Raw genomic sequence first — 22,109 nt, 5'->3', positions numbered from 1 at the left:
GGCAGCCCCAGTGGCGCAGCGGTTTAGTGCCACCGGCAGCCCAGGGCGTGATCCTGGAGACCCTGGATCGAGTCCCACATCAGGCTCTCTGCATGGAGCCTGCTTCTCCCTCTGCCTGTGTCTCTGCTTCTCTCTCTCTGTGTCTCTATGAATAAATAAATAAAATCTAAAAACAAACAAACAAAAACTTCCTTCATGAGGACTGTATGGCAGGCCCTGACCCCAGCCCTGAGCGCCCTGGTAGCTCAGCATTGCCTGCCCCCCACCCCTGGATCTGTTCTCTCTAGGGTTCCAAGATCTCGCTGCTCGGGACCCCTCCCCACTGCCTCCCTTTGTACCCTGGTGTGTGGCTATCGGGAGAGAGGGTCCTGGGTCATCTTAGTCCTCATGATTCCTGCCTTTTTGTCCTAACTGGAGTCCCTGAGTGCCCGGGTTAGAGTGCTAGTGGGCTAAGAAGGGAAAGCATGCAGCGCTCCTAGGCCATAGACTGCCTCTGCCCTGAGAGAGAATGGGGAGTGTGAAGTTCAGTGAGCTTTGGCTCACCTACCTGTGAAGTAGCTCCAGGCTCCAGACACAGCCCACACAGCCCTGCAGGTCTGGCTCCAGCCAGGCCCCATCCCCATCCCTTCCCTGACCAATCACCAGCCTCGCTGCCTTCTACCCGTGGGGCTTCATACATGCTATCTCTTCCATTCTTCCATCTGTCCGTTTTTCCCTCTGGCCTCCAGAGTAACCTTAGATTCCCATGGAATGTTTCAGTTTGCCTCTCCTGACTAGAACATAAAGTGTACGACGGTAGGCCCCTTAATCTCCCATTGGTGTGTCAGAGTGTACAGGTGTGCCAACTGGCCTAGGAAGGTCATATGGACTAGGCAGCTTTCACACCAGAAATTAGTCTTGCAGGCTGAAGTCTGAGATCAGGTGTCAGGAGGGCTGGTTCCTTCTGAGGCCTCTCTTCAGTGTGCAGACAGCAGCCTCCCATCCTCATGTGATTGGCCCTTCTGTGTCTCTGTCCTGACCTCCTCCTATAAGGAAATAGGTCATACTGAATTAGGACCACTCCACTGACATCATCTTTTATTTATTTTTTAATATTTTTAAAAATTTATTTGAGAGAGAGATATTACGGAGAGAGAGGGAGAAGCAGACTCGCTGCTGAGCCCATGTGGGGCTCATGCAGGGAGCCCAATGTGGGGCTCAATCCCAGGAGCCTGAGATCATGACCTGAGCTGAAGGCAGATATCTACCAACTGAGCCACCCAGCTGCCCCGAGTGACACTATTTTAATTTAATTGCATCCTTAAAGATCCCTGTACCCTTCTGAGCTCCTGAGGGTCAGGGATTCAACATAGGAATTTTAGGGGGACAGGGCCTGGAGTAGAGGAGATGCTCAGGTGGCTATTGTTACGAGAACTAACGTGTCTCGGGTGTGACACAACAGAGGGAAAGTGTTGAGTAACTCAACAGTTGCCAGCTAGAAAGACCCAGGTCATCCCTGGCCAAGATTTCTAAAGCTTGGTTTGTTCTTCATGAAAGTTCTCCTGTCAGCCTCTTTGGGTGGATGTCAGTGAATGCATGAACCCCTGAAACTGAATCCAGGCTATATGCACGTATGTGTGTATATGTGTGTTTTTAATTTTTTATTGAGGTGAAATTCCCATTAAAAAGTAGCCATTCGGGCAGCCCCGGTGGCGCAGCGGTTTGGCGCCACCTGCAGCCCGAGGTGTGATCCTGGAGACCCAGGATCGAGTCCCACGGCGGGCTCCCTGCATGGAGCCTGCTTCTCCCTCTGCCTGTGTCTCTACCTCTCTCTGTGTGTCTCTCCTGAATGAATGAATGAATGAATGAATGAATGAATAAATAAATAAATAAATAAATAAAATCTTTAAAAAAAACCAAACAAGTAGCCATTCTACGGTGTGCAGCTCAGTGGTGAACGGTCTCTTCCCAGCCTTTGTGCAGCTGCCTCCTCTGTCTAGTTCCAGATCGTATGCATGGGTGTTCTTCTGGGGAAAGGATATCTGGGGCAGGTTTCCTCCTTTTTTTTTTATTGAGGTAAAGTACACATAATATAAAATTTGACAGTTTAAGTATACAATTCTGTGGCATGAAGCACACTCACACCACTGTGAAGCCACTGCCATCACTGTCTCTAGAAATTTCCATCTTCCCACACGGAGACCCTGTCCCCAGGAAGCACTGACTCCCCACCCCCTGCCCCACCCCTGGCTCCCACCATCTCCTCTCTGTCTCTGGGGACTTCCGGGGAGTGGGGTCATGTAGGAGGTGTCCTTCTAGGTCTGACTCCCCTCTCTGAGCACGATGTCCTCATGATTCAAGAACCGTTTTTTTTTTTAGAGAAAGGCAGAGACACAGGCAGAGAGAGAAGCAGGCCCCCCCGCCCCCACGAGGAGTCTAATGTGGGACTCAATCCCAGGACCCCAGGATCACAACCTAAGCCAGAGGCAGATGCCCAACCACTGAGCCACCCAGGCGTCCCAAGATCCCTGTTTTTTTTTTTTTTCCCCTCCCCAGATCCCTGGTTTTTTTTTTTTTTTTTTTTTTTTTTTTAATTTATTTATGATAGTCACACAGAGAGAGAGAGAGAGAGAGAGAGGGAGAGAGAGGGAGAGGCAGAGACACAGGCAGAGGGAGAAGCAGGCTCCATGCACCAGGAGCCCAACGTGGGATTCGATCCTGGGTCTCCAGGATCGCGCCCTGGGCCAAAGGCAGGCGCTAAACCGCTGTGCCACCCAGGGTTCCCTGATCCCTGGTTTTTAATCAGATCCTCAAAACAGTCCCTGCCTCCTCCCAGAGGTTCCAGAACCTCAGCTCTTTCCGGGGTGCAAGTGGCCAGGCAGGAGACAGCTCAGCAAAACACACAAGGCTTTCTGATGGCTGATCTGTTTGGGCTGCTTGCCTTCTAGATGTCAGTCTCAAAACGAACTCGAAAGGCTTCCAGTGACCTGGATCAAGCCAGTGTGTCCCCTTCTGAGGAGGAGAACTCAGAAAGCTCATCTGAGTCAGAGAAGACCAGTGACCAGGTGAGCAGGTGGCTGGCTTTGTGGGCGGGCAGACATGCACACATGGGAGCTGAGCAGTGGCCAGCCAGAGGGGCCCATGCTCAGGCCCCTTCTCTCTGCCCAGGACTTCACCCCCGAGAAGAAAGCTGTGGTCCGGGCACCTCGGCGGGGCCCCCTTGCAGGACGGAAGAAAAAGGTAGAGGTGTTTTGTTCCCACTGCTTATCTGTAGGAAACCCTGAGAGATCTCTCCATGGTCACCAGGCACTGTCCATGGTTACAGTCCGTCTTTTTTGGAGGAGGGTAGGGAACAGGCCATAGTGCCCTTGGGACCACCATCTTCCACCTCTGGCTCCACTGATGGCCTCACCCATAGTTTCTGAGTTGGGTGTGTGCAGAGCACTTTTCTGGAGCCGAGGAGCGCCAGGCCACTACTGCTCCCGAGAGGAACATAGAGACCGGTTTGGGAACCGGGATACTAGAACCTTGGCTCTGGAAGGAAGTAGCAAGGTGCTCATAGGGGCCCCACGTGAGAGAGGGAGAGTTTGTGTGTGGAAGAGAATGCAAGCCTGTCACGTATATGTGTATGCACAGATGCTGTGAGCAGTGTGTGCATGTGTCCCAGTATGTATGTTACATGCATGTGTGCACAAGTGAGTATGTGGGGAGATAGGAGGTGGGCAGAGATAGCAGGAGGAGGGGAGCTCATCTAATTGGGCCTCCAGGCCAAATTTTGTGTTAGAAAGAGTTTTAACCACTGGAAACAACAGTGGCTTTCTCTGCCTCCCCCTTTTCACCAAGGAGAGGGTGAGGCCTGGGGGCATCACCCACCATGACTGAGCTGAATGATCAGGTGGCTGCAGGCACATCTGGGGCTGCCTGTGATTCCTGGCCAACAGGAAGTGTTTCTAGATGGAGGAAGGCAGAGGTTTGTAGGTCAGGGGCTGCAAGGGGCTGGCACTGTCCTTGGCCTGTGTTCTGCTGACCATGCCCTGGTCCCTCTTAGAAGGCACCTTCGGCCTCCGACTCCGACTCCAAAGCAGAATCCGATGGAGCAAAGGTCGAGCCAGTGGCTGTGGCCAGGTCAGCGCCGTCCTCCTCCTCCTCCTCCTCCTCTTCCTCCTCTTCCGACTCGGATGTGTCTGTAAAGAAACCTCCTCGGGGCAGGAAGCCAGGTAGGGTCCCGGCGGGGTGCCCCCTCACCTCTGACTGCCTTGGGGGCCACCCTGAGGAAGAGAACCTGGGTAGACAAGGCCATACTCTCCTTTGCTGTAGCGGAGAAGCCACCTCCAAAACCACGTGGGCGGAAGCCAAAGCCTGAGCGGCCCCCGACTAGCTCAAGTAGTGACAGGTGGGTGAGCAGCAACAGGTGGGTGATGGGCTAGGGTTATGTGGGTGGGCCCGGGACCTTGGTCCTCTAACTGGCATGCACCCCCAGTGACAGCGATGAGGTCGACCGCATCAGCGAGTGGAAGCGCCGGGATGAGGAGAGGCGGCGTGAGCTAGAAGCCAGGCGGCGCAGGGAGCAGGAGGAGGAGCTGCGAAGGCTCCGCGAACAGGAAAAGGAAGAAAAGGAGCGGAGGCGCGAGCGTGAACGCGGGGAGGCCCCGGCCAGCGGGGGCAGTAGCGGGGATGAGCTTGGGGACGAGGATGAGCCCGTCAGAAAGCGTGGCCGCAAGGGCCGGGGCCGGGGACCACAGTCTTCCTCTGACTCAGGGCCTGAGGCTGAGCTGCAGAGAGAGGTGTGTGCTGTTGGGGTGCGTCCTGAACTCCTGGGGAGGGTAGTGACCAAGGGGCTTCTCTGTCACACCCACCCCTTCCGACAAGTCCATTCCTGACTTCCACACATTGAATGAGCACCAACTGTGTGCTGGGTGCTGTGCTAGGACCTAAGGGCCAGGGATGTAGTGATAAAGCAATGAATGAGACAGAGACCCCCACCGTGAAAGCTGACATTCAAGCAAGAGAGATGGGACAACATGAGATGCATTTCAGACTGTTCATTGCTAAGAACAAGAAAGCAAGGTCGGAAAGAAAAAATAAGAAAAAGAAAGCAAGGTCGGGGGGCATAAGCTGTTGGGGTGAGGTTTTCTGTTTTAGGTAGGGTAAACTCTAAAGGCTTTTGTTGAGAAGGTGCCATTAAGTAAGGATCAGGACAAAGTGAGAGGTGGTCTGGAAAGCTACCTGGTGGGGACGGCACTCTAGGCAGAGGGTATAGTCCATGCAAACGTCCTGGGGCAGCATGGGCCTGGTATGTTGGAAGAATTAGCCAGGAGTCCGTGTGGCTGGAGCAGAGTGGGTGAAGGGGAGAGAGGGGGTCAGGGAGCATAGGGAGGGGATGGGCAGGTTGAGCGGGGCCTTGGGGACAGAGAGGGAAGACTTGGGTTTTCAGTGAAGTGGGAGCCCTGGAGGGCTGTGGACTGGTGAGGACTTGACTCAGATGCTCACGGGCACCCTCTGGTGCTGCTGTGGGGAGGCGGGACTCTGGGTGAGCCCGGAGCAGTTAGGAGGCCTCTGATGAGCCTTGGTAATGACCATCAAGCACTGTGCAGTCCCTGCAGGCCTGTCTACTGCCCACTGTGTGGTCCACCTGAATCTGAGCCTGACTTTCTGGGCCTGTCACCTTCTAGATGGAGCCCCATATAATAGGAGGACGGGGGAAGCAAGACAATACTTTGTTCTTTTTCTCTCTTCCTTTGATCACAAAAAGGAGACCAAGACAGGAGGAATGTGTGCGGTGGGGTTGCCCCACCCATTGAGGGAGTAGTCCTTTTAGGGCCTAAGAGGCCACTGCCTGGGAACAGACTGGACACGAGTCCTTCCCACCTCATCCTGCCCATTACACCAATTCCCAGCAGTGCAGAGGTGGTGGCAGGAAGTGTCTGGCTATATCTCTAAGGAGGAGAGCCCCCACTGCCCACCATTCCAGCCTTCCCTTTCTCTGGCCGCTGCAGGCAAAGAAGACAGCAAGACAAAGCACAGAGCCTACGAGGAGACCCAGCCAGAAGGAGAAGAGAGGGCGCCCCGAGGAGAGGCCCCGAGCCAGGTCAGCACCCGCTTTGCCTCTTTCTGCCACAACTACCTGGGGGTCCAGGTTGCCCCATGCTGGTCCCTGTGGTTCTCAGCCTACTGGGGACCCATTACCCCTCACCCCTTTTGGAAGGGACCCGATTTCCAAATTTAGCCTTAGATCCAATCTAAGTGTCCCATTCTTGGTGCCCCATCAGCTTATGTAGGAGGCACTGCTCTGGGATTGAGATTCCACCCCCAGGGGATACCACTCCATATCTGTGGTGTCACACTGAGGGTGCTCCTGGCATCAAGGTGGGGCCAGGACACTCCCCAGGAAAGTGACCAGTGGTTCTGAGACCCTATGTCCAAGGCGCACCAAGGCAGGACACTGTTCCTTTCCCTGCTCGCTGGCCAATTGGGATTCCGGCATCAGTGAGTGAACCTGCCCATGGGATTTGGCAGCCAGCTGCCAAGTAGAACATCAAGTCTGAGCTCTGGAAATGGGCGTCAAATTGGGCTACCTTTCCGTAATTCATTCACCCAGGTTTTTGTTAAGAAGCCACTCACCCGGGCAGCTCCAGTGGCACAGTGGTTTGGCGCCGCCTGCAGCCCAGGGTGTGATCCTGGAGACACTGGATCAAGTCCCACGTCAGGCTCTCTGTATGATGCCTGTTTCTCCCTGTGCCTCTGCCTCTCTCTGTCTCTATGAATAAATAAATAAAATCTTTAAAAAAAAAAAAAAAAAAAGAAGCAACTAACCCTCAGTTGCATATTAATAATGGTAATTCTAAGACTTGATGTCATTTGCTGGAAAGAACCCGAGGTTGCTTGTGTCACCTTCCCGGTCGCTTCAGGTACCTGCCTAGACCAGGTCATGATGGGCCTGACCCACCCCATCCCAGCTTCCAGGGCCCCCTGAGGGTGTTCCTCACAGTGGCTGTGGGTCCATCACCACACACTCAAGGACACCAGTGGCCGGGATGGGCGGGACTAAGGAGTGTGACTTCACAGGCCTGCGAAGGTGGAGCGAACCCGGAAGCGGTCAGAAGGGTTCCCACCTGACCGGAAGGTTGAGAAAAAGAAAGGTAGGGAGCCGGATCACTGAAAGGGAGGAGGTGGTGCTGAGAAGCTGGCTCCTGTCACCTCGGTGGTGCTGGGGCAGGTCCTCAGGCAGCACCGACAAAGGGGTTGTGGGAACCGGTTGGGTGTGGGGGTCCAAGCCAGGTGGCTCCCTTGGCCCTGCGCAAGCCCAGCTGCTGCCTTCTCTCCTGGCTGCAGAACCTTCCGTGGAGGAGAAGCTACAGAAGCTGCACAGTGAGATCAAGTTCGCCCTGAAAGTTGACAATCCGGTGAGGTCCTTGTCAGGGCCCCGAGGCCACGGCACAGCCACATCCTCTAAACCAGGGAGTCCCCCAGTCCTCTAGAGGGAGGCAGCTCCCTCTAGAAGTCTTAGGAAACCAAGGCAAACCCAGGGTCTTTGTTCTTCTGGGTGTCTTCACGGAGGGCCCAAGTTGGCCACCTCAGGTGCATTGCTTAGCATCTCCACAAGGTGGTGCCAGCCAGCCCTCCCAAGTTCTGCAGCACAGTCACTGTCCCTGGGGTCCCCTGGCACTCCCTCCCCGCCCCCGCCACCCAGGGAGCCCCACAGGGCCCCATAGGGTTCTTCAGCTAGGTGCTGTCCCTCCTCACTCACCCCCCCGCCCCCCAGGATGTGAAGAGGTGTCTGAACGCACTAGAGGAGCTAGGAACCCTACAGGTGACCTCACAGATCCTGCAGAAGAACACAGATGTGGTGGCCACATTGAAGAAGGTACGGTGGCATTCCAGCATTGGAAGGGGCTGGTGGCGGGCAAGGCAGGGGTGTGCCCAGGGAGCCTGGGTTCCCGGCCACAGCAGCTCTTGGTCAAGGAGGACACTGGTGAGCCGGCAGGCAGGAGTGCGCTGTGCTGTGGTCATGGGAGGCACTGCCAAGGGTGGCAGCCCTGGGGGCGGGTCTCTGGCGGGGGGTGAGACCAGCTGCATCTCCTGAGCCAGGCCTCTTGCCGGCCAGATCCGCCGTTACAAGGCCAACAAGGAGGTGATGGAGAAGGCCGCGGAGGTCTACACCCGGCTCAAATCTCGGGTCCTGGGACCAAAGATTGAGGCCATCCAGAAGGCGACCAGAGCTGGGGTGGAGAAGGAAAGGGCCGAGGTGGAGAAGGCCGAGGAGGCGCTGGCTGGAGAGGAGGCTCCCATGGAGAGGGTAGAGGACGAGGCGAATGCTGGTAAGGAGCAGGGCAAGAGCCCTCTGCGTTCCCCGTGCCCCATAGTGGGAGTGGCATGTTCCTGCTGGCACTCTGCATGCCTGGCTGTGTCCCCACAGTTGCTGAGGTCTGGTGTGCACACACACACCTGAGCTGCTCAGAGACCCTCAGAGCCAGGCAGCACTGGAGGCCATGTGTGCGGTGGGGTGGGCCATGTGTGGGAGCGTTGCTAGGATGAAAGAGGTTATCTCCCATAGGGGCTGTGGCACTGGTCCTTACCAAATGGGAGGACCTTCTTCCTGCTGGGGTTAAGTGGTGCCCATGCTGCTGCTGAGAGGTGTTCCTTCAGACTGGGGCAGGATGGCTCAGGGACGCCCTGCAGGGGGCATCACCTTTTTTCTGTCCAAGCACCTAGCAAGCTTTTTCCTGTTGCCCTTGGCCACTCATTTACTGGCTTCTTCATCTTTAGACTTATATGGGCTGGGGCCATCTGGGAGGTGCCTCTGAGAGGTGCAGGGGTGGGGGATGTGGGCATGCCCGGGGTCAGGGACCTCAAGGCCGGTGGAGGCTCCTTCAGGGCCCCTGGCCCCGAACCAGCTCACTTGCTTGCTCTTGGCGGACAGGGCTACAGGGTCCCATGAGCCTTTCTCCCGCCAGATCTCTCGGCCCCGGTGAATGGTGAGGCCACATCCCAGAAAGGAGAGAGCATGGAAGACAAGGAGCAGGAGGGAGGACAGAACTCCGAGGAGGGGCTGGGCTGTGGCTCCTCTGAAGAGCCATTACACAATGAGTAAGTATTGCCAAGGGCCATGGCTCCAGAGGCTGCTTCCCGAGAAGGCCTCCACGGTGTGGGCTGCTTGTTCTGGCGATGGCCACAGGGACCTGTCCCACCCTCACCTTTGCAGCTGACCCTCAGGTCCCCCATCAAGATTGCTCTGCAGCTCCAAGCTGCTCTGGGCCCGGCCCCTTGGAGGATTGCCTCCTCCTGGCACTCCGGGAGTGGGCACCATGAGCTGCTTGAAGCTGGCGTCGCCGTGCTGAGGACCCTGGGCCTGCCTGTGCTTGGCGGGGGCCTGGCTGGGGCGGTGTGGGAGGCTTTGGACACGGGCTGTGCTCCTAGAGTGCTCGAGTGTCTGCTGGAGGTGGCAGGCCAAGGGCTCACCCCCACCGCGCTGTGCTCCCACCAGCAATGCGCGGGAGGGCTCCGAGCTGGATGCACCCGGGAAGGAGCGGCAGGAGCGTGCAAGGGTGCGGATGGACTCGGAGTCCCTGGACGAGGAGGACAGCTGAGCCCTGGCGGCCAGGCCCACCTGTCACGCGTAGATGCCCCAGGCCTGCCCCGGCCCCCACCCGCCACCTGCGGAGCAGAGACCTGTTGGGGAAACGCCATGCTGTCCCTTTGTATCTGTCCCCTGGGTTGTTTTTCTGCCTAACTTCTGTGATTTCCAACCGACATGAAATGACTATAAAGGGTTTTTTTAATGAAAGTCACTTTTATTGGCTCGATTTTCTAGTGTTGCTGGTACAGCTGTCCAGGGCTCGTCCAGGGACAAAGGGTTTAAGCCACAAGGTCACTGTTCACAGCAAATGCTCTGACACTGCCCTTGCTGGGTCTGGGCCTGCAGGGCTGACGGTGAAGGAGAGGGGAGAGGGGAGGGGGGAGGCCTTTTCAGACGTAATGCATCCTCAAGTGGAGGCTGTGGTTTGACCCCAGACAGTCTTGCAGAGCCTTGCTCCCATTCCTGTTCCTACCCAGGCTGCAGGTGGTTCTGGGGCCCCCGAAGCAGCAGCTCAGGGGCACTCAAGCCATTCAGGCTTCGGGGTTGCTGTGAGCTAGCCGTTGTCCTTGCCATTCAGAGGGTGTGAGTGTTGGGGGCAGGCCTTGCTCTGTGACCTTGGACAAGTGGCACTCCCATTCTGAGCTTCTCATTCCTCACCTGTAAAGTGAACCCAGGGTCGGCAGACAGACCTGTGTGCAGCTCCCAGCCAGGTACCTGCACACGGCAGTTGCTGGTTAAACGGTGGTGTCCACTGTGTGTCCTCCACCTTGCCCCTGGCCAAGTGCCTCCATCTCAGCCGAGGTCATGGTGCAGTGTGGCACTTCCTGGGCCTGGCATCCCCTGTTTGGTCTGGCTGGATATAAGCTCCAGTCACTGTGCTCAGTTTGTGTGAATGACTGTGTGCCCAGCGCCTCCACCTGTGGTGGAGACTGAGGAGGGACAAGCCTGAGGGGCTTTCTGACTTGCCCCCCCCCCCGCCCCCTGCTGGTTTCACCACCGCTGGCTCCCAGGAGCCAACAGCAGCCCTTTGGGGAAGGCTGGCCTCTCGTCCTGAGCTTGGAGCCCCCAGTCATTTCTGAGAAGAGGGTGGTATGAAGGCACCTCAAGTCCCCTTAAGGGAGGGAGGTGGCCTAATGCAGGAGTTGTAGGTGGGATATGGTTCCAGGAAGCAGGGCTTGCCTGACAGGGTTCTCCCCAGCTGGAGGACAGGTGAAGCCCAGTGAGGGAGCACCTCAGCTTCCCCACGTGCCATCCATCTCACGTGGCTTCCCTGGGCGTTTGGGGACAGTGTGGCCAGGAAGGAGGGGATGCTGCAGGCGTCCTAGCCCCTATTCTCCAGCCTGGGCTGAGCGTGGGACCATGTTGAGCATATTTTATCTCATTACCCTTGGGGCCCCACTCCCACCCCATGGGGAAGCCCTCTCCTTCCTTAGCCTCAGCCCAGGGGCCTTTGGGACCACAAAACATCAGCGCAGGGCGGGGTAGGGGGATGCGCTGAGGCGGCAGGGCCCCCCAGTCTGGTCCCCCAGCTGGGCCAGTGCATAGGCATAGTTGGTGGCTGCTGCAGCATCACACTCAGAGCCCCTCGGCCACACCGGGCATCAGCAGAGGCGGTAGGAGCCTGCCGCCAGGTGACAGTAATATTCTGGTACTTTCTGGTATAACAGAACATGGTTGCTGAGAGCCAGGGTGTATGCTTCTGGGGTGAGGACAAAGCTCCAGGAGCCCAGGATGGACCCAGACTGGGGTGCCCCAAAGATAAAGGGGCTCCTAATGGAGGCTGCTGAATGGAGAACCTTCTAGACCTAGGCATGTTTCCACTTCTCTTTCCTAATTGGAGTGCTTGGTTGAGACTTTCAGGCAAAGGCCCTCTGTCAGCAGTCATAGCAGCCCTGGGCCCCTAGGCCAGGAGAAGGCCCAGGGGTCCTTGGGAGGAAAGGGTGGACGGCATAGGTAGGGCCAGAGCTGGGTGTGCACACGGCCGAACTCCAGTAGTTGGTGCTCCTGCTGGTGCCAGGCAGCACCAGCCTGTAGGGTCCGGCCTTTAGGGAGTTGGTGGGGGCTGGAGAGAAGGCTCGGCAGAGGGCTCTGTGGGCAGGAGGGACCTACAGCTGCTGCCCAGTGGGGTGCAGGGCAAAGGGCCCCACCAGCCAGCAGAGCGGTGGGCCGTGCTGCACACTCTCCAGCAGCTGCTCCAGCTCCCGCCATGCCTGGCACACAGCCCCGCGGCTCTGGGCCAGGCGCTCTGCCGGCAGCTCTTCCACGGAGCTGGCCGAGGAGACGAGGCTGTAGAGCTCACAGAGGCTGTGGCGCGCCCGCCCGACCTGCTGCTGGAGCTCAGAGGGGAGGCCTTGGAGGCCGGAGGCCAGGGAGCTGTAGGCCACGTGGAGCTGCTGGATGAGGCTGCAGGCCCTGGACAGAGCCCCGGAGTCCGGCACCTGTGGGAGACGGGGTGGTGAGGTAAGCTGGGGTTGAGGGAGGAGAGGGAGCCGCGGCCCTCTGTTACACACCTCTTGGGGAATGCCTTCTTCCAGTCTGCTGCTCGGACTCTGGTCCAGCCATGACTGGTCTTCTGGAGCCTGCTTGGCCTTTTCAATCTAGAAAGATAAATTACAGCTTCTCAGCAGGGTCCTTTCACACACTGCCCTGGGGATATTCCTGGCCCTGGCCCTGGGGCCTTGTGTCCAGACCTTTCCATGGTGGAAAAGCCACAAGTTTAGAGCCAGCTGTGCCAGGATAGACAATAATCCATATTCTTTTTGGGCTTGTCAGAGACCAAATAACAAACCATCAGTTCCCAGTTCAAAATCCTTCCATGGTTCCCCAGTGCCCTTTGGATACAATCTAGCTCCTCACCATGGCCTACAGGGTCTGCTTCCTGGGACTTCCCAGACCTCATCTCCTACTGACACTCTGTCATGCTCCGCTCTGGACACACTGGCCTCATTTTGTCTTCTGACCACTTCCAACATGCCTCTGCCTCAGAGCATTTGCACATGCTGCCTGTTCAGCCTGGAGTATGCTTCCTCTGGCCTTTCATGTGGTGCCCATCCAGTCTTGGCTCCAGGTGAGGCCTTCCCTGGCCACCCAGTGCAGTGGCCCCTAGTCCCTCCCTGCCAGGTTTCATTATTCTCCTTATAGGCACATCTCTGTTGAGTTACTGTGGATGTTGGATGTTTGTTTCCTTGCTGTTTATCTACCCACCCCCCTCCGCCTCGTGGGTGGAAGTTCTTTTGGCGGCTTTTCTTCCTAGATTGTTTTTTTTTTTTAATTAATTTATTTATTTATTCATGGGAGATACAGAGAGAGGCAGAGACACAGGCAGAGAGAGAAGCAGGGTCCATGCAGGGAGCCCGATGTGGGACTCAATCCCAGGTCTCCAGGATCACGCCCTGGGCCAAAGGTAGCTCTAAACCTCTGAGCCACCCAGGGATCCCCTCTTCCTAGATTGTTGAGTCCCCGGCACATAGGAGCCTCCCCACCCCACCACCAGTTAAACAATCTCCCTTGTCCCAGCAGCTGGTGGGTGGGCAGAGTGTGGGCCAGGTGTGGACTCCCAGCTCACCCTGCAGGAACTCCCATCTGGGGCCTGCTGGTCAGCTCCAGTGCCCCATCCAAAATCAAACTCTCCATGTTCACCTCAACCCACTCAGCACCTCCCCCAGGGTCCCCTGCTAAAAATCTCCCAAGCAGAGATGCCTGGCCGACTCTTGATCTCAGAGTTGTGAGTTCGAGCGGGCTGTTGGGTGTAGACATTACTTAAATAAAATACTCAAAAAAAAATTTTTTTTTAAGCTCCAAAATGTCTTAGGGTTCCTCTCTCTCATGCCTCCCATGGCTCCTATGGAGCCCACCTGTAGACCTTGTCAGCCTGCCTCGGAGGCACTTCCAGGAGGACATGGGTGCCTCTCGCTGCCCCTGCCCCTCCCTGGTGGCCCCACCATCCAACAGTTGCCATAATTTTTGTGGAAACCTCACTGATCTCCTGGGTCCAGCCCATTTTCCCATCAGCAGCCAGAGTGACGCCCTAGCAAAACCCATTGGGTCAGGCCACCACTCAGTCCTGGGTGCTGGGTGGGGGCTGGGCAGCATCCCTGGCCTCACCTCCTCGATGTCAGAAGCACCTTCTCCTGCAGTTGTGACAGCTACAAATGTCCCAGCGTCCCTGGGGCCTGATCATCCTTGTTGTGACTGTTCCCACTGGAATGGACCAATAGTCTTCAAACTGGGGCTCACTGGAGCCCCCAGGGCACCAATTAAAAACACAGTTGTGCGGGCACACCCCGGGGATCCTGATTCAGGCGGCATTGCCAGGCTCTTCACTGCATGTGTAAGTGGGGCTGATGTAGCTGAACATCTAAAACCCATGACCCATGACCTCGGGAACCTGGAGGTCCTCAGAGCTAGGGGTCCCTCACCACCTGCCTCAGCCACTGCGGGTTGCTGCTGCCGGACTGTGCAGCTCAGCGCTCCCGGTGCAGCGGAAGCGGCACAAGTGTTAGCTGTCAGCCGTGGGGAAGGCCTGTGCCAGTGGATCCTCGCGCCGTACATGCTTACCGGTCACCGCACGTGCCTAGGGGTTCAGGGGGAGATAATCTGAGGAAGGTGCCAGGGGGAGAGGAAGGCTCTTACCACCTGGAAGGAGTCCTCCAGCTGGGCCAGCGCGCCCCTGGCCTGGAACTGGCCGTGCTGCAGGTGGCTCAGGGCATGCTCAAAAGCCCGCTGGCGGAAGCCAGGGGCCAGGTCACCCAGACGCACAAAGTAGCTGCCCTGGTCGGCCGTGAGTACCTTTGGCCCAGGTTCGGAGGCAGCAAGCTGAGCTGGAAAGGAAGACAGGATTACTCAATCTGAGAGGCCCCTGGAGAATCCGGGGCTCGGGTCTTACAGAAGCCAGGCCCATGGGAAGTGGGGCCCAGCTGTGCGGTTCTCACCTTGCTCCTTGGCATCCATGGGGTAGAAAATATCCCCCAGTTCCCCCAGCTCAGCCCCGAGCATTGCAAAGCTCATGGCTCCTTCGGGGACACATGTGGTGGCTGCAGGCCCTGCATCCTCCCTGCCCGGCGAGGCCCCTTGAGTGAATGTTGCCACAGCGGTGGCTTCCCTGGCAAGGTCCAGGCCTGCACACAGGGTGTCTGGGGCACTGGCTACTCCAGAGGATAGAGCCTCCAGGGGTCTCAGGATGGTTTGTTTCCCTCCTTTGTCTGGGCCACTGTAACTGGTGAGTCCACTCCAGACGGTGTCCTGGGTACCTGGTAACCAACTCTGGATGGTCTGCACTGCCCCTTTGGCCACACTCCCTGCTCCTGAGAGTCCAGTGGAAACTGTTTCTTTGGTGCCTGTCAGGACTGTCTTGGTGGTGTCCAGACCAGTCTGGACCGTGCCCTTGGCTACACCCAATGCCCCAGTGAGCCCAGTAGATAGGGTGTCTTTGGTGCCAGTTAGGATAGTCTTCGAAGTGTCCAGACCTCCCTGGACAGCTCCTTTGGCCACATTCATGGCACCAGTCATCCCAGTACACATGGTGTCTTTGGTGCCTGCCAGGACAGTCTTGGTGGTGTCCAGACCAGTCTGGACAGTGCCCTTGGCCATGTTCATGGCCCCTGTCACCCCAGTGGATACGGCATCTTTGGTGCCAGTTAGGATAGTCTTTGAAGTGTCCAGACCTCCCTGGACAGCTCCTTTGGCCACGTTCATGGCACCGGTCATCCCAGTACATACAGTGTCTTTAGTGCCTGTCAGGACAGTCTTGGTGGTGTCCAGACCAGTCTGGACCGTGCCCTTGGCCATTTTCATGGCCCCTGTCACCCCAGTGGACACTGTATCTTTTGTACCAGTTAGGACTGCTTTTGACGTGTCCAAGCCAGTCTGGACAGCCCCTTTAGCCACATTCATGGCACCGGTCATCCCAGTACACACGGTGTCTTTGGTGCCTGTCAGGACAGTCCTGGTGGTGTCCAGACCAGTCTGGACCGTGCCCTTGGCCACACCCAGTGCCCCGGTGAGCCCAGTAGATAAGGTGTCTTTGGTGCCTGACAGGACGGCCTTTGATGTGTCCATGCCAGTCTGGACAGCTCCTTTGGCCACGTTCATGGCACTGGTCATGCCAGTACACACGGTGTCTTTGGTGCCTGTCAGGACAGTCTTGGTGGTGTCCAGACCAGTCTGAAAGGTTCCCTTGGCCATGTCCATGGCCCCTGTCACCCCAGTGGACACTGCATCTTTGGTGCCAGTCACGATACTCTTTGAAGTGTCCAGACCTCCCTGGACAGCTCCTTTGGCCACATTCATGGCACCAGTCATCCCAGTACACACGGTGTCTTTGGTGCCTGTCAGGACAGTCTTGGTGGTGTCTAGACCAGTCTGGACAGTGCCCTTGGCCATGTTCATGGCCCCTGTCACCCCAGTGGACACGGCATCTTTGGTGCCTGACAGGACAGCCTTTGATGTGTCCATGCCAGTCTGGACAGCTCCTTTGGCCACGTTCATGGCACCGGTCATCCCAGTACACACGGTGTCTTTGGTGCCTGTCAGGACAGTCTTGGTGGTGTCCAGACCAGTCTGAACAGTGCCCTTGGCCACACCCAGTGCCCCGGTGAGCCCAGTAGATAAGGTGTCTTTGGTGCCAGTCAGGACGGCCTTTGATGTGTCCATGCCAGTCTGGACAGCTCCTTTGGCCACATTCATGGCACCAGTCATCCCAGTACACACGGTGTCTTTGGTGCCTGTCAGGACAGTCTTGGTGGTGTCCAGACCAGTCTGAACAGTGCCCTTGGCCATGTTCATGGCTCCTGTCACCCCAGTGGACACGGCATCTTTAGTGCCAGTCAGGACGGCCTTTGATGTGTCCATGCCAGTCTGGACAGCTCCTTTGGCCACGTTCATGGCACCGGTCATCCCAGTGGACACGGCATCTTTGGTGCCAGTCAGGACGGCCTTTGATGTGTCCATGCCAGTCTGGACAGCTCCTTTGGCCACGTTCATGGCACCGGTCATCCCAGTACACACGGTGTCTTTGGTGCCTGTCAGGACAGTCTTGGTGGTGTCCAGACCAGTCTGAACAGTGCCCTTGGCCACACCCAGTGCCCCGGTGAGCCCAGTAGATAAGGTGTCTTTGGTGCCAGTCAGGACGGCCTTTGATGTGTCCATGCCAGTCTGGACAGCTCCTTTGGCCACGTTCATGGCACCGGTCATCCCAGTACACACGGTGTCTTTGGTGCCTGTCAGGACAGTCTTGGTGGTGTCCAGACCAGTCTGGACCGTGCCCTTCGCCACACCCAGTGCCCCGGTGAGCCCAGTAGATAAGGTGTCTTTGGTGCCAGTCAGGACGGCCTTTGATGTGTCCATGCCAGTCTGGACAGCTCCTTTGGCCACATTCATGGCACCGGTCATCCCAGTACACACGGTGTCTTTGGTGCCTGTCAGGACAGTCTTGGTGGTGTCCAGACCAGTCTGGACCGTGCCCTTGGCTGCACCCAGTGCCCCGGTGAGCCCAGTAGATAAGGTGTCTTTGGTGCCTGACAGGACAGCCTTTGATGTGTCCATGCCAGTCTGGACAGCTCCTTTCGCCATGTTCATGGCACCAGTCATCCCGGTACACACGGTGTCTTTGGTGCCTGTCAGGACAGTCTTGGTGGTGTCCAGACCAGTCTGAACAGTGCCCTTGGCCATGTTCATGGCCCCTGTCACCCCAGTGGATACGGCATCTTTGGTGCCAGTCAGGACGGCCTTTGATGTGTCCATGCCAGTCTGGACAGCTCCTTTGGCCACGTTCATGGCACCGATCATCCCGGTACACACGGTGTCTTTGGTGCCTGTCAGGACAGTCTTGGTGGTGTCCAGACCAGTCTGAACAGTGCCCTTGGCCATGTCCATGGCCCCTGTCACCCCAGTGGACACGGCATCTTTGGTGCCAGTCAGGACGGCTTTTGACGTGTCCAAGCCAGTCTGGACAGCTCCTTTGACCACGTTCATGGCACCGGTCATGCCAGTACCCACGGTGTCTTTGGTGCCTGTCAGGACAGTCTTGGTGGTGTCCAGACCAGTCTGGACCGTGCCCTTGGCCATGTTCATGGCCCCTGTCACCCCAGTGGACACGGCATCTTTGGTGCCAGTCAGGACGGCTTTTGACGTGTCCAAGCCAGTCTGGACAGCTCCTTTGGCCACGTTCATGGCACCGGTCATCCCGGTACACACGGTGTCTTTGGTGCCAGTCAGGACAGTCTTGGTGGTGTCCAGACCAGTCTGGACAGTGCCCTTGGCCATGTTCATTGCCCCTGTCATGCCAGTGGACACGGCATCTTTGGTGCCAGTTAGGATACTCTTTGAAGTGTCCAGACCTCCCTGGACAGCTCCTTTGGCCACGTTCATGGCACCAGTCATCCCGGTACACACGGTGTCTTTGGTGCCTGTCAGGACAGTCTTGGTGGTGTCCAGACCAGTCTGGACAGTGCCCTTGGCCATGTTCATGGCCCCTGTCACCCCAGTGGACACAGCATCTTTAGTGCCAGTCAGGACGGCCTTTGAAGTGTCCAGACCTCCTTGGACAGCTCCTTTGGCCACGTTCATGGCACCGGTCATCCCAGTACACACAGTGTCTTTAGTGCCTGTCAGGACAGCCTTTGATGTGTCCATTCCAGTCTGGACAGCTCCTTTGGCCACGTTCATGGCACCAGTCATCCCAGTGCACACGGTGTCTTTGGTGCCTGTCAGGACTGTCTTGGTGGTGTCCAGACCAGTCTGGACAGTGTCCTTGGCCACATTCACTGCACTGGTGACTCCACCGGCTACAGTCTCCTTGGTGCCCGTGAGTGCAGACCGGGTCATGCCTAGGCCTCCCTGCACCACACCTTTAGCTGTGTCTACCATGTTGGCCATCCCGGAGGAGATGGCACCCTTGGTCTTGGTCATCTTGGAGCACACAAGGTCCTTTGCCCCAGAGATCATCTGATAAGAAAGGACACATGTCATCAACAGGAGCACTGGAGATGCTTTGCACCCCAGACTTCAGCTAACCTGACTTCTAGTGTGCCTTAGGGATGGGGACTGTCCCCCAGAAAGCCTGCTCCTTACTCCCCACCCTGACATAGTTTCCCTGCACACTGTTATCCAGCCAGGGCCTTCCAGGGCCCAGCCTCGACGAGCCCTGTCCTAGTGCCAGACGGTTCCCCATGATTCAGTAGGTCCCCATTGCTGATGGCAGGTCCCTACACCTCCAGAACCCTTGCCAAGACTCCTGGACTTGGGCTCAGGCAGTGCCTGTCACTGAATGACATCGTTGTTCACCCTGCCTACTCTTTACTTTTGGCAGATTTCGAACCTGGTTTCCCTGTTACAGCAGGGAGACCACATTGCTCATTAAAATGAGTATATTCAAGTAACAGCATTTAAAAAAGAATAATAACCTGCAAAAGGACGGGGACGAGCATTGGGTTTGAGTCCTGGGATCCTGTCAATGATTCTCATCATCTCTGACGTCCCAGAAGACGGTTTTTCTCGTCAGTTAAACTAACAAAGGGCCGTGATGGCCTCAGAGCTGCCAGTACAGTTTCCCCCACCCGTGCGATACTGCCCTCCAGGGGACATCTGTGTTTGCCTCGACTTGGGCGGGCAGGGAGCTCCGGGCATGGAGCGAGCAAGGCCCGGGGATGCCGTGCAAACCCTGGGATGCCCCACAACCAAGCCCAATCTGGCTCCAAACGGCCACAGTGCTGAGGCGGAGGGGCACAGAGTGAGCACCTGCTGCCCCGCATCATCCCAAGTGGGCATCTGGACTCCATGCCTGCGGAGACCTGGTTTGAATCTCAGCTCTCTGTGCCCCCTCCCCCAGCCCCCGCCGCGTGACCTCGGGCGAGCCCCCTCTCCGAGCTCTGTCTAAGGCACGGTGGCTAAAACAGCACCTCCGCCGAGGACTGTGGAGGACCGAGGACCGGAGTCAAGGTGCCTGAGGCACTTTGCAGGGAGTAGGTGCTCAACTAATGTGAGTAGAGAGGCTGTGGGGACTCGGCGGGGAGGGAACAGGGTGTGGGTGCCAGGGTCTGGTTTAATCTGGGCCAGGGGGCCTGTGGCGTGCTTCACCCTTTGCGTTTCCGTCTGTCTGAGCTGAGGGCAGAGGAGCGGCAGTACGACTCCAGGGTAGGGGCTTGTGCTCACTGACAGTTGTAACAGGGCTCTGGCACCTTGCCGTGACATCAGTTCCTACGCTCCGCCAGACCTTGGGGATGTGATAGCACGGGGGGTCCCCATCGTCTCGGCAGCCTCCAACCGCCCAAGGCTCAGGAACCACACTACCACTACCACGCCTTGCTGTGTGACCTTTGGCAGGTGGCTCGCCTTCTCTGTGCCTCAGCTGTTGCGCAGGGTACTGCACTCCTCCCTCACAGGGCCGATTAACTAGCAAGCGGCGCCCAGAAAGCACGTGGCCCAAAGCCTGACACACGGTGAGTTACCAGTGTTCTCCGTCCCATGGTGCTGGGGGGGCGGGGGCGCTCTCTGGGGCCCGTGCTCGGAGGTAAGGCAGTGCCGCTCCCATTTCACAGATGTGGCAACAGAAGCGCTGAGGGGCAGCAATGGCTGGAATCCCACAGCGGGACACACCAGGCTATCTGCCCCCTCCTTGGCCTGTGACAGCACAGCCCCTCAGGGGGCAGGCACCCGAACATCCTAGGAGGGCCCCCAGGAGGAGGTGGGAGCCACGAGGCTCTCCCAGCACCTCTCACCTTGTCCGAAGGTGGCAGCAGCTTCTCCCCGCTGGCCGTCTGCTCCAAGGCGGTGGCTGCTGCGGGGACAAGGAGCTGGTCAGGCCACCAGGAAGGGCAAGGGATGTGGGCCGGCGTCAGCCACCCCCGTGCCCGTTGCGCAACCGGTGGGCACAGCCTGAAAGGTCAGGAATGTCCCAGCCACCCTGCCAGGGACAGCCATGGGTCTGGCTCAGTCTGACCCTGAGTCCTGGAGCTCCTTGGGCTCCTGGAGCAGAAGTTCTCTGGAGCTTTTCTGTGCCTGGGTGCTGGACACTCCCCCCAGGGGCATCGCGGGAAGATGATCGGGGCCCGCCCCGCCCCTGCCGCAGCTGCCTGCTGCCCGTCGGGCCAGGTATGTGGAGCAGAAGTCAGCTGCCCAGGGCTCCGGGCCCAGAGTGAGGCCCGGTCCAGGAGCCGCCCCCGCCCCAGGCTCCCCTGCACCCGCCCTCTGCATCCCCAGGGCTGCCCCAGCAGGGCGGAGAACCCCCCGCCCCGTGTGACCCCTGGAAGCCAGTGTCTCTCTGGGAACCGGGATGAAAACCGTCAGTGAGCTCAGACACGGGGAACACCCAGACCCTGGCCCGTGGTGCGTCAGGAATGGGGTGGGGGACGGGAGGGGCTGAGAAGGTAGGAGACATCGTCGCTGGGAGACAGGCTGTGTTCACAACCCCACTGTTGCTGCTTATGCTGCTTTGGGCCACTCACCGGCCATACTGATGCCTCAGTTTCCACATCTGGCACCAAATGAGCATGCCAGCCTGCAGCGTCTATTGAGACGACTCTGGCCCATAAGAGCCACCCCCAAATGGCCAGAAGCCCCTGCTGGGAGCTTTCCTCCAGGGACCCGCCTCCAGAGCCCCCACCTCCGTGGCGCTGTCCACTCACCGTCATTCCCGGGCTGGGCAGAAGCACCTGCCGGATCGGCGGCGGGCCGGGCCTCTTTCGCCGAACCGTGGGCGCTGGCCATCAGGTTCCGGGCAGAACTGAAGCCAGGCAAGGACCCCAGGAAGCTCCCCAGGATCTACAGGGGGCAGGGGGCAGCGTTGGCAGGGCCAGGCCTTGGGGCAAGGCGGGGGAAAGCATCAGACAGCCCTGGGCTCCTGCGTGACCCCAGCAGGGACTGTTAGCGCTCTGAGTCTCAGTTTCCTTGCCTGGGCAATGGGCAGAGGCAGCCTGCCTCCCATAGACAGCTGAGAAGACCATCCCCCAGGGCCCCAAAGACCTTTTCCCTCCACCGCCCCCACTTCACAGAAAGGGAAACTGAGACCCAGAGACGCCCATGGCTGGTTCAAGGTCACACAGTAAGGAAGGAGCCGAGGGTTGCCCGAGCTCCCCACTCCTTCACCCTCCAGCTTGGGACAGGAGGGAAGAGTGCCATGGCTCTGGGCGCCTTCCCGTCCTCCCCGGGAAGCCCTTCCAGACCCCAGTACCATGAGGTCACCTTCCCAAGGGTCTGGGGGCTCCCGGGCCCCACCAGGGATCTCCCCCTCCCACGCCCCCCCTTACCTTGCCCTTGGGTTTGGGAGGATCCCGGCCTCCTTCATCCTGAGCTGACATGGTAATGATACTGTAAGCAGCTGGAAGGGGGGCCGAGAGGGCGTGTGAGTCGGGACCCCCAGGCCTCCCACCCCACGCAGCCCCCCGACCACACCCCCAGTCCCAGCTGCACGCTGGCGTGGCTCACCTGGGGCGTGTGAGGGTCCCTCGGAGCCACAGGCGCACAGCTGGCAGCCGGCTCAGCTCTCGGCTACCAGGCCTTATAGGGTCTGGGGCAGGCGCGGGCCCGGCAGCAGAGGCAGGCGGCCAGCGGGCTGGGG

At 58.2% G+C, this 22,109-nt stretch overlaps 2 protein-coding genes across 6 annotated transcripts in view; one reads left to right on the top strand and one right to left on the bottom strand.

Moving 5' to 3' along the window:
* Nucleotides 1-9,763, top strand: part of HDGFL2 (HDGF like 2) — a 23,065-nt gene extending 13,302 nt beyond the window's left edge. For all 3 annotated transcript variants that reach the window (XM_072787750.1, XM_072787749.1, XM_072787748.1), the window contains 12 exons: nt 2,928-3,044; nt 3,148-3,219; nt 4,028-4,196; nt 4,297-4,372; nt 4,460-4,763; nt 5,976-6,067; nt 7,045-7,118; nt 7,312-7,382; nt 7,742-7,843; nt 8,084-8,297; nt 8,934-9,066; nt 9,464-9,763. In XM_072787750.1, coding sequence (XP_072643851.1) covers nt 2,928-3,044; nt 3,148-3,219; nt 4,028-4,196; nt 4,297-4,372; nt 4,460-4,763; nt 5,976-6,067; nt 7,045-7,118; nt 7,312-7,382; nt 7,742-7,843; nt 8,084-8,297; nt 8,934-9,066; nt 9,464-9,566 — 1,527 coding nt within the window. In that variant the 3' untranslated portion in view covers nt 9,567-9,763. The remainder of the gene's footprint in view (nt 1-2,927; nt 3,045-3,147; nt 3,220-4,027; nt 4,197-4,296; nt 4,373-4,459; nt 4,764-5,975; nt 6,068-7,044; nt 7,119-7,311; nt 7,383-7,741; nt 7,844-8,083; nt 8,298-8,933; nt 9,067-9,463) is intronic.
* PLIN4 (perilipin 4) lies at nt 9,750-22,109 on the bottom strand. Of its 3 annotated transcripts, none has more exons than XM_072787740.1 (8): nt 21,977-22,109; nt 21,799-21,869; nt 21,178-21,313; nt 20,272-20,330; nt 14,488-18,499; nt 14,189-14,376; nt 12,067-12,153; nt 9,750-11,994 (listed from the first exon to the last, which is right to left on the bottom strand). In XM_072787740.1, the coding sequence occupies exons 2-8, from the start codon at nt 21,847-21,849 to the stop codon at nt 11,662-11,664; spliced, it is 4,866 nt and encodes a 1,621-aa protein (XP_072643841.1). In that variant the 5' UTR covers nt 21,850-21,869; nt 21,977-22,109; the 3' UTR covers nt 9,750-11,661. The 3 variants fall into 3 exon arrangements, with proteins under 3 accessions (XP_072643841.1, XP_072643843.1, XP_072643842.1); XM_072787742.1 differs by having other exon boundaries at nt 9,750-10,213; XM_072787741.1 differs by having other exon boundaries at nt 20,272-20,327.

The sequence above is a fragment of the Canis lupus genome, chromosome 19 (assembly GCF_048164855.1).
Source record: "Canis lupus baileyi chromosome 19, mCanLup2.hap1, whole genome shotgun sequence".
NCBI lineage: Eukaryota > Metazoa > Chordata > Mammalia > Carnivora > Canidae > Canis > Canis lupus.
This window is presented reverse-complemented; position numbering and strand designations above follow the sequence as displayed.

Bases quoted from the DNA above. Each gene is read 5' to 3' on its own strand.
- PLIN4 (XM_072787740.1), bottom strand. From the start codon at position 21,849: ATGTCAGCTCAGGATGAAGGAGGCCGGGATCCTCCCAAACCCAAGGGC. The intron at 21,314-21,798 runs GTAAGGGGGGGC...TGCCCCCTGTAG, and splicing joins CTCCCAAACCCAAGGGCAAG to ATCCTGGGGAGCTTCCTGGG. The intron at 18,500-20,271 runs GTGAGAGGTGCT...CTTTCTTATCAG, and splicing joins TGCTGCCACCTTCGGACAAG to ATGATCTCTGGGGCAAAGGA.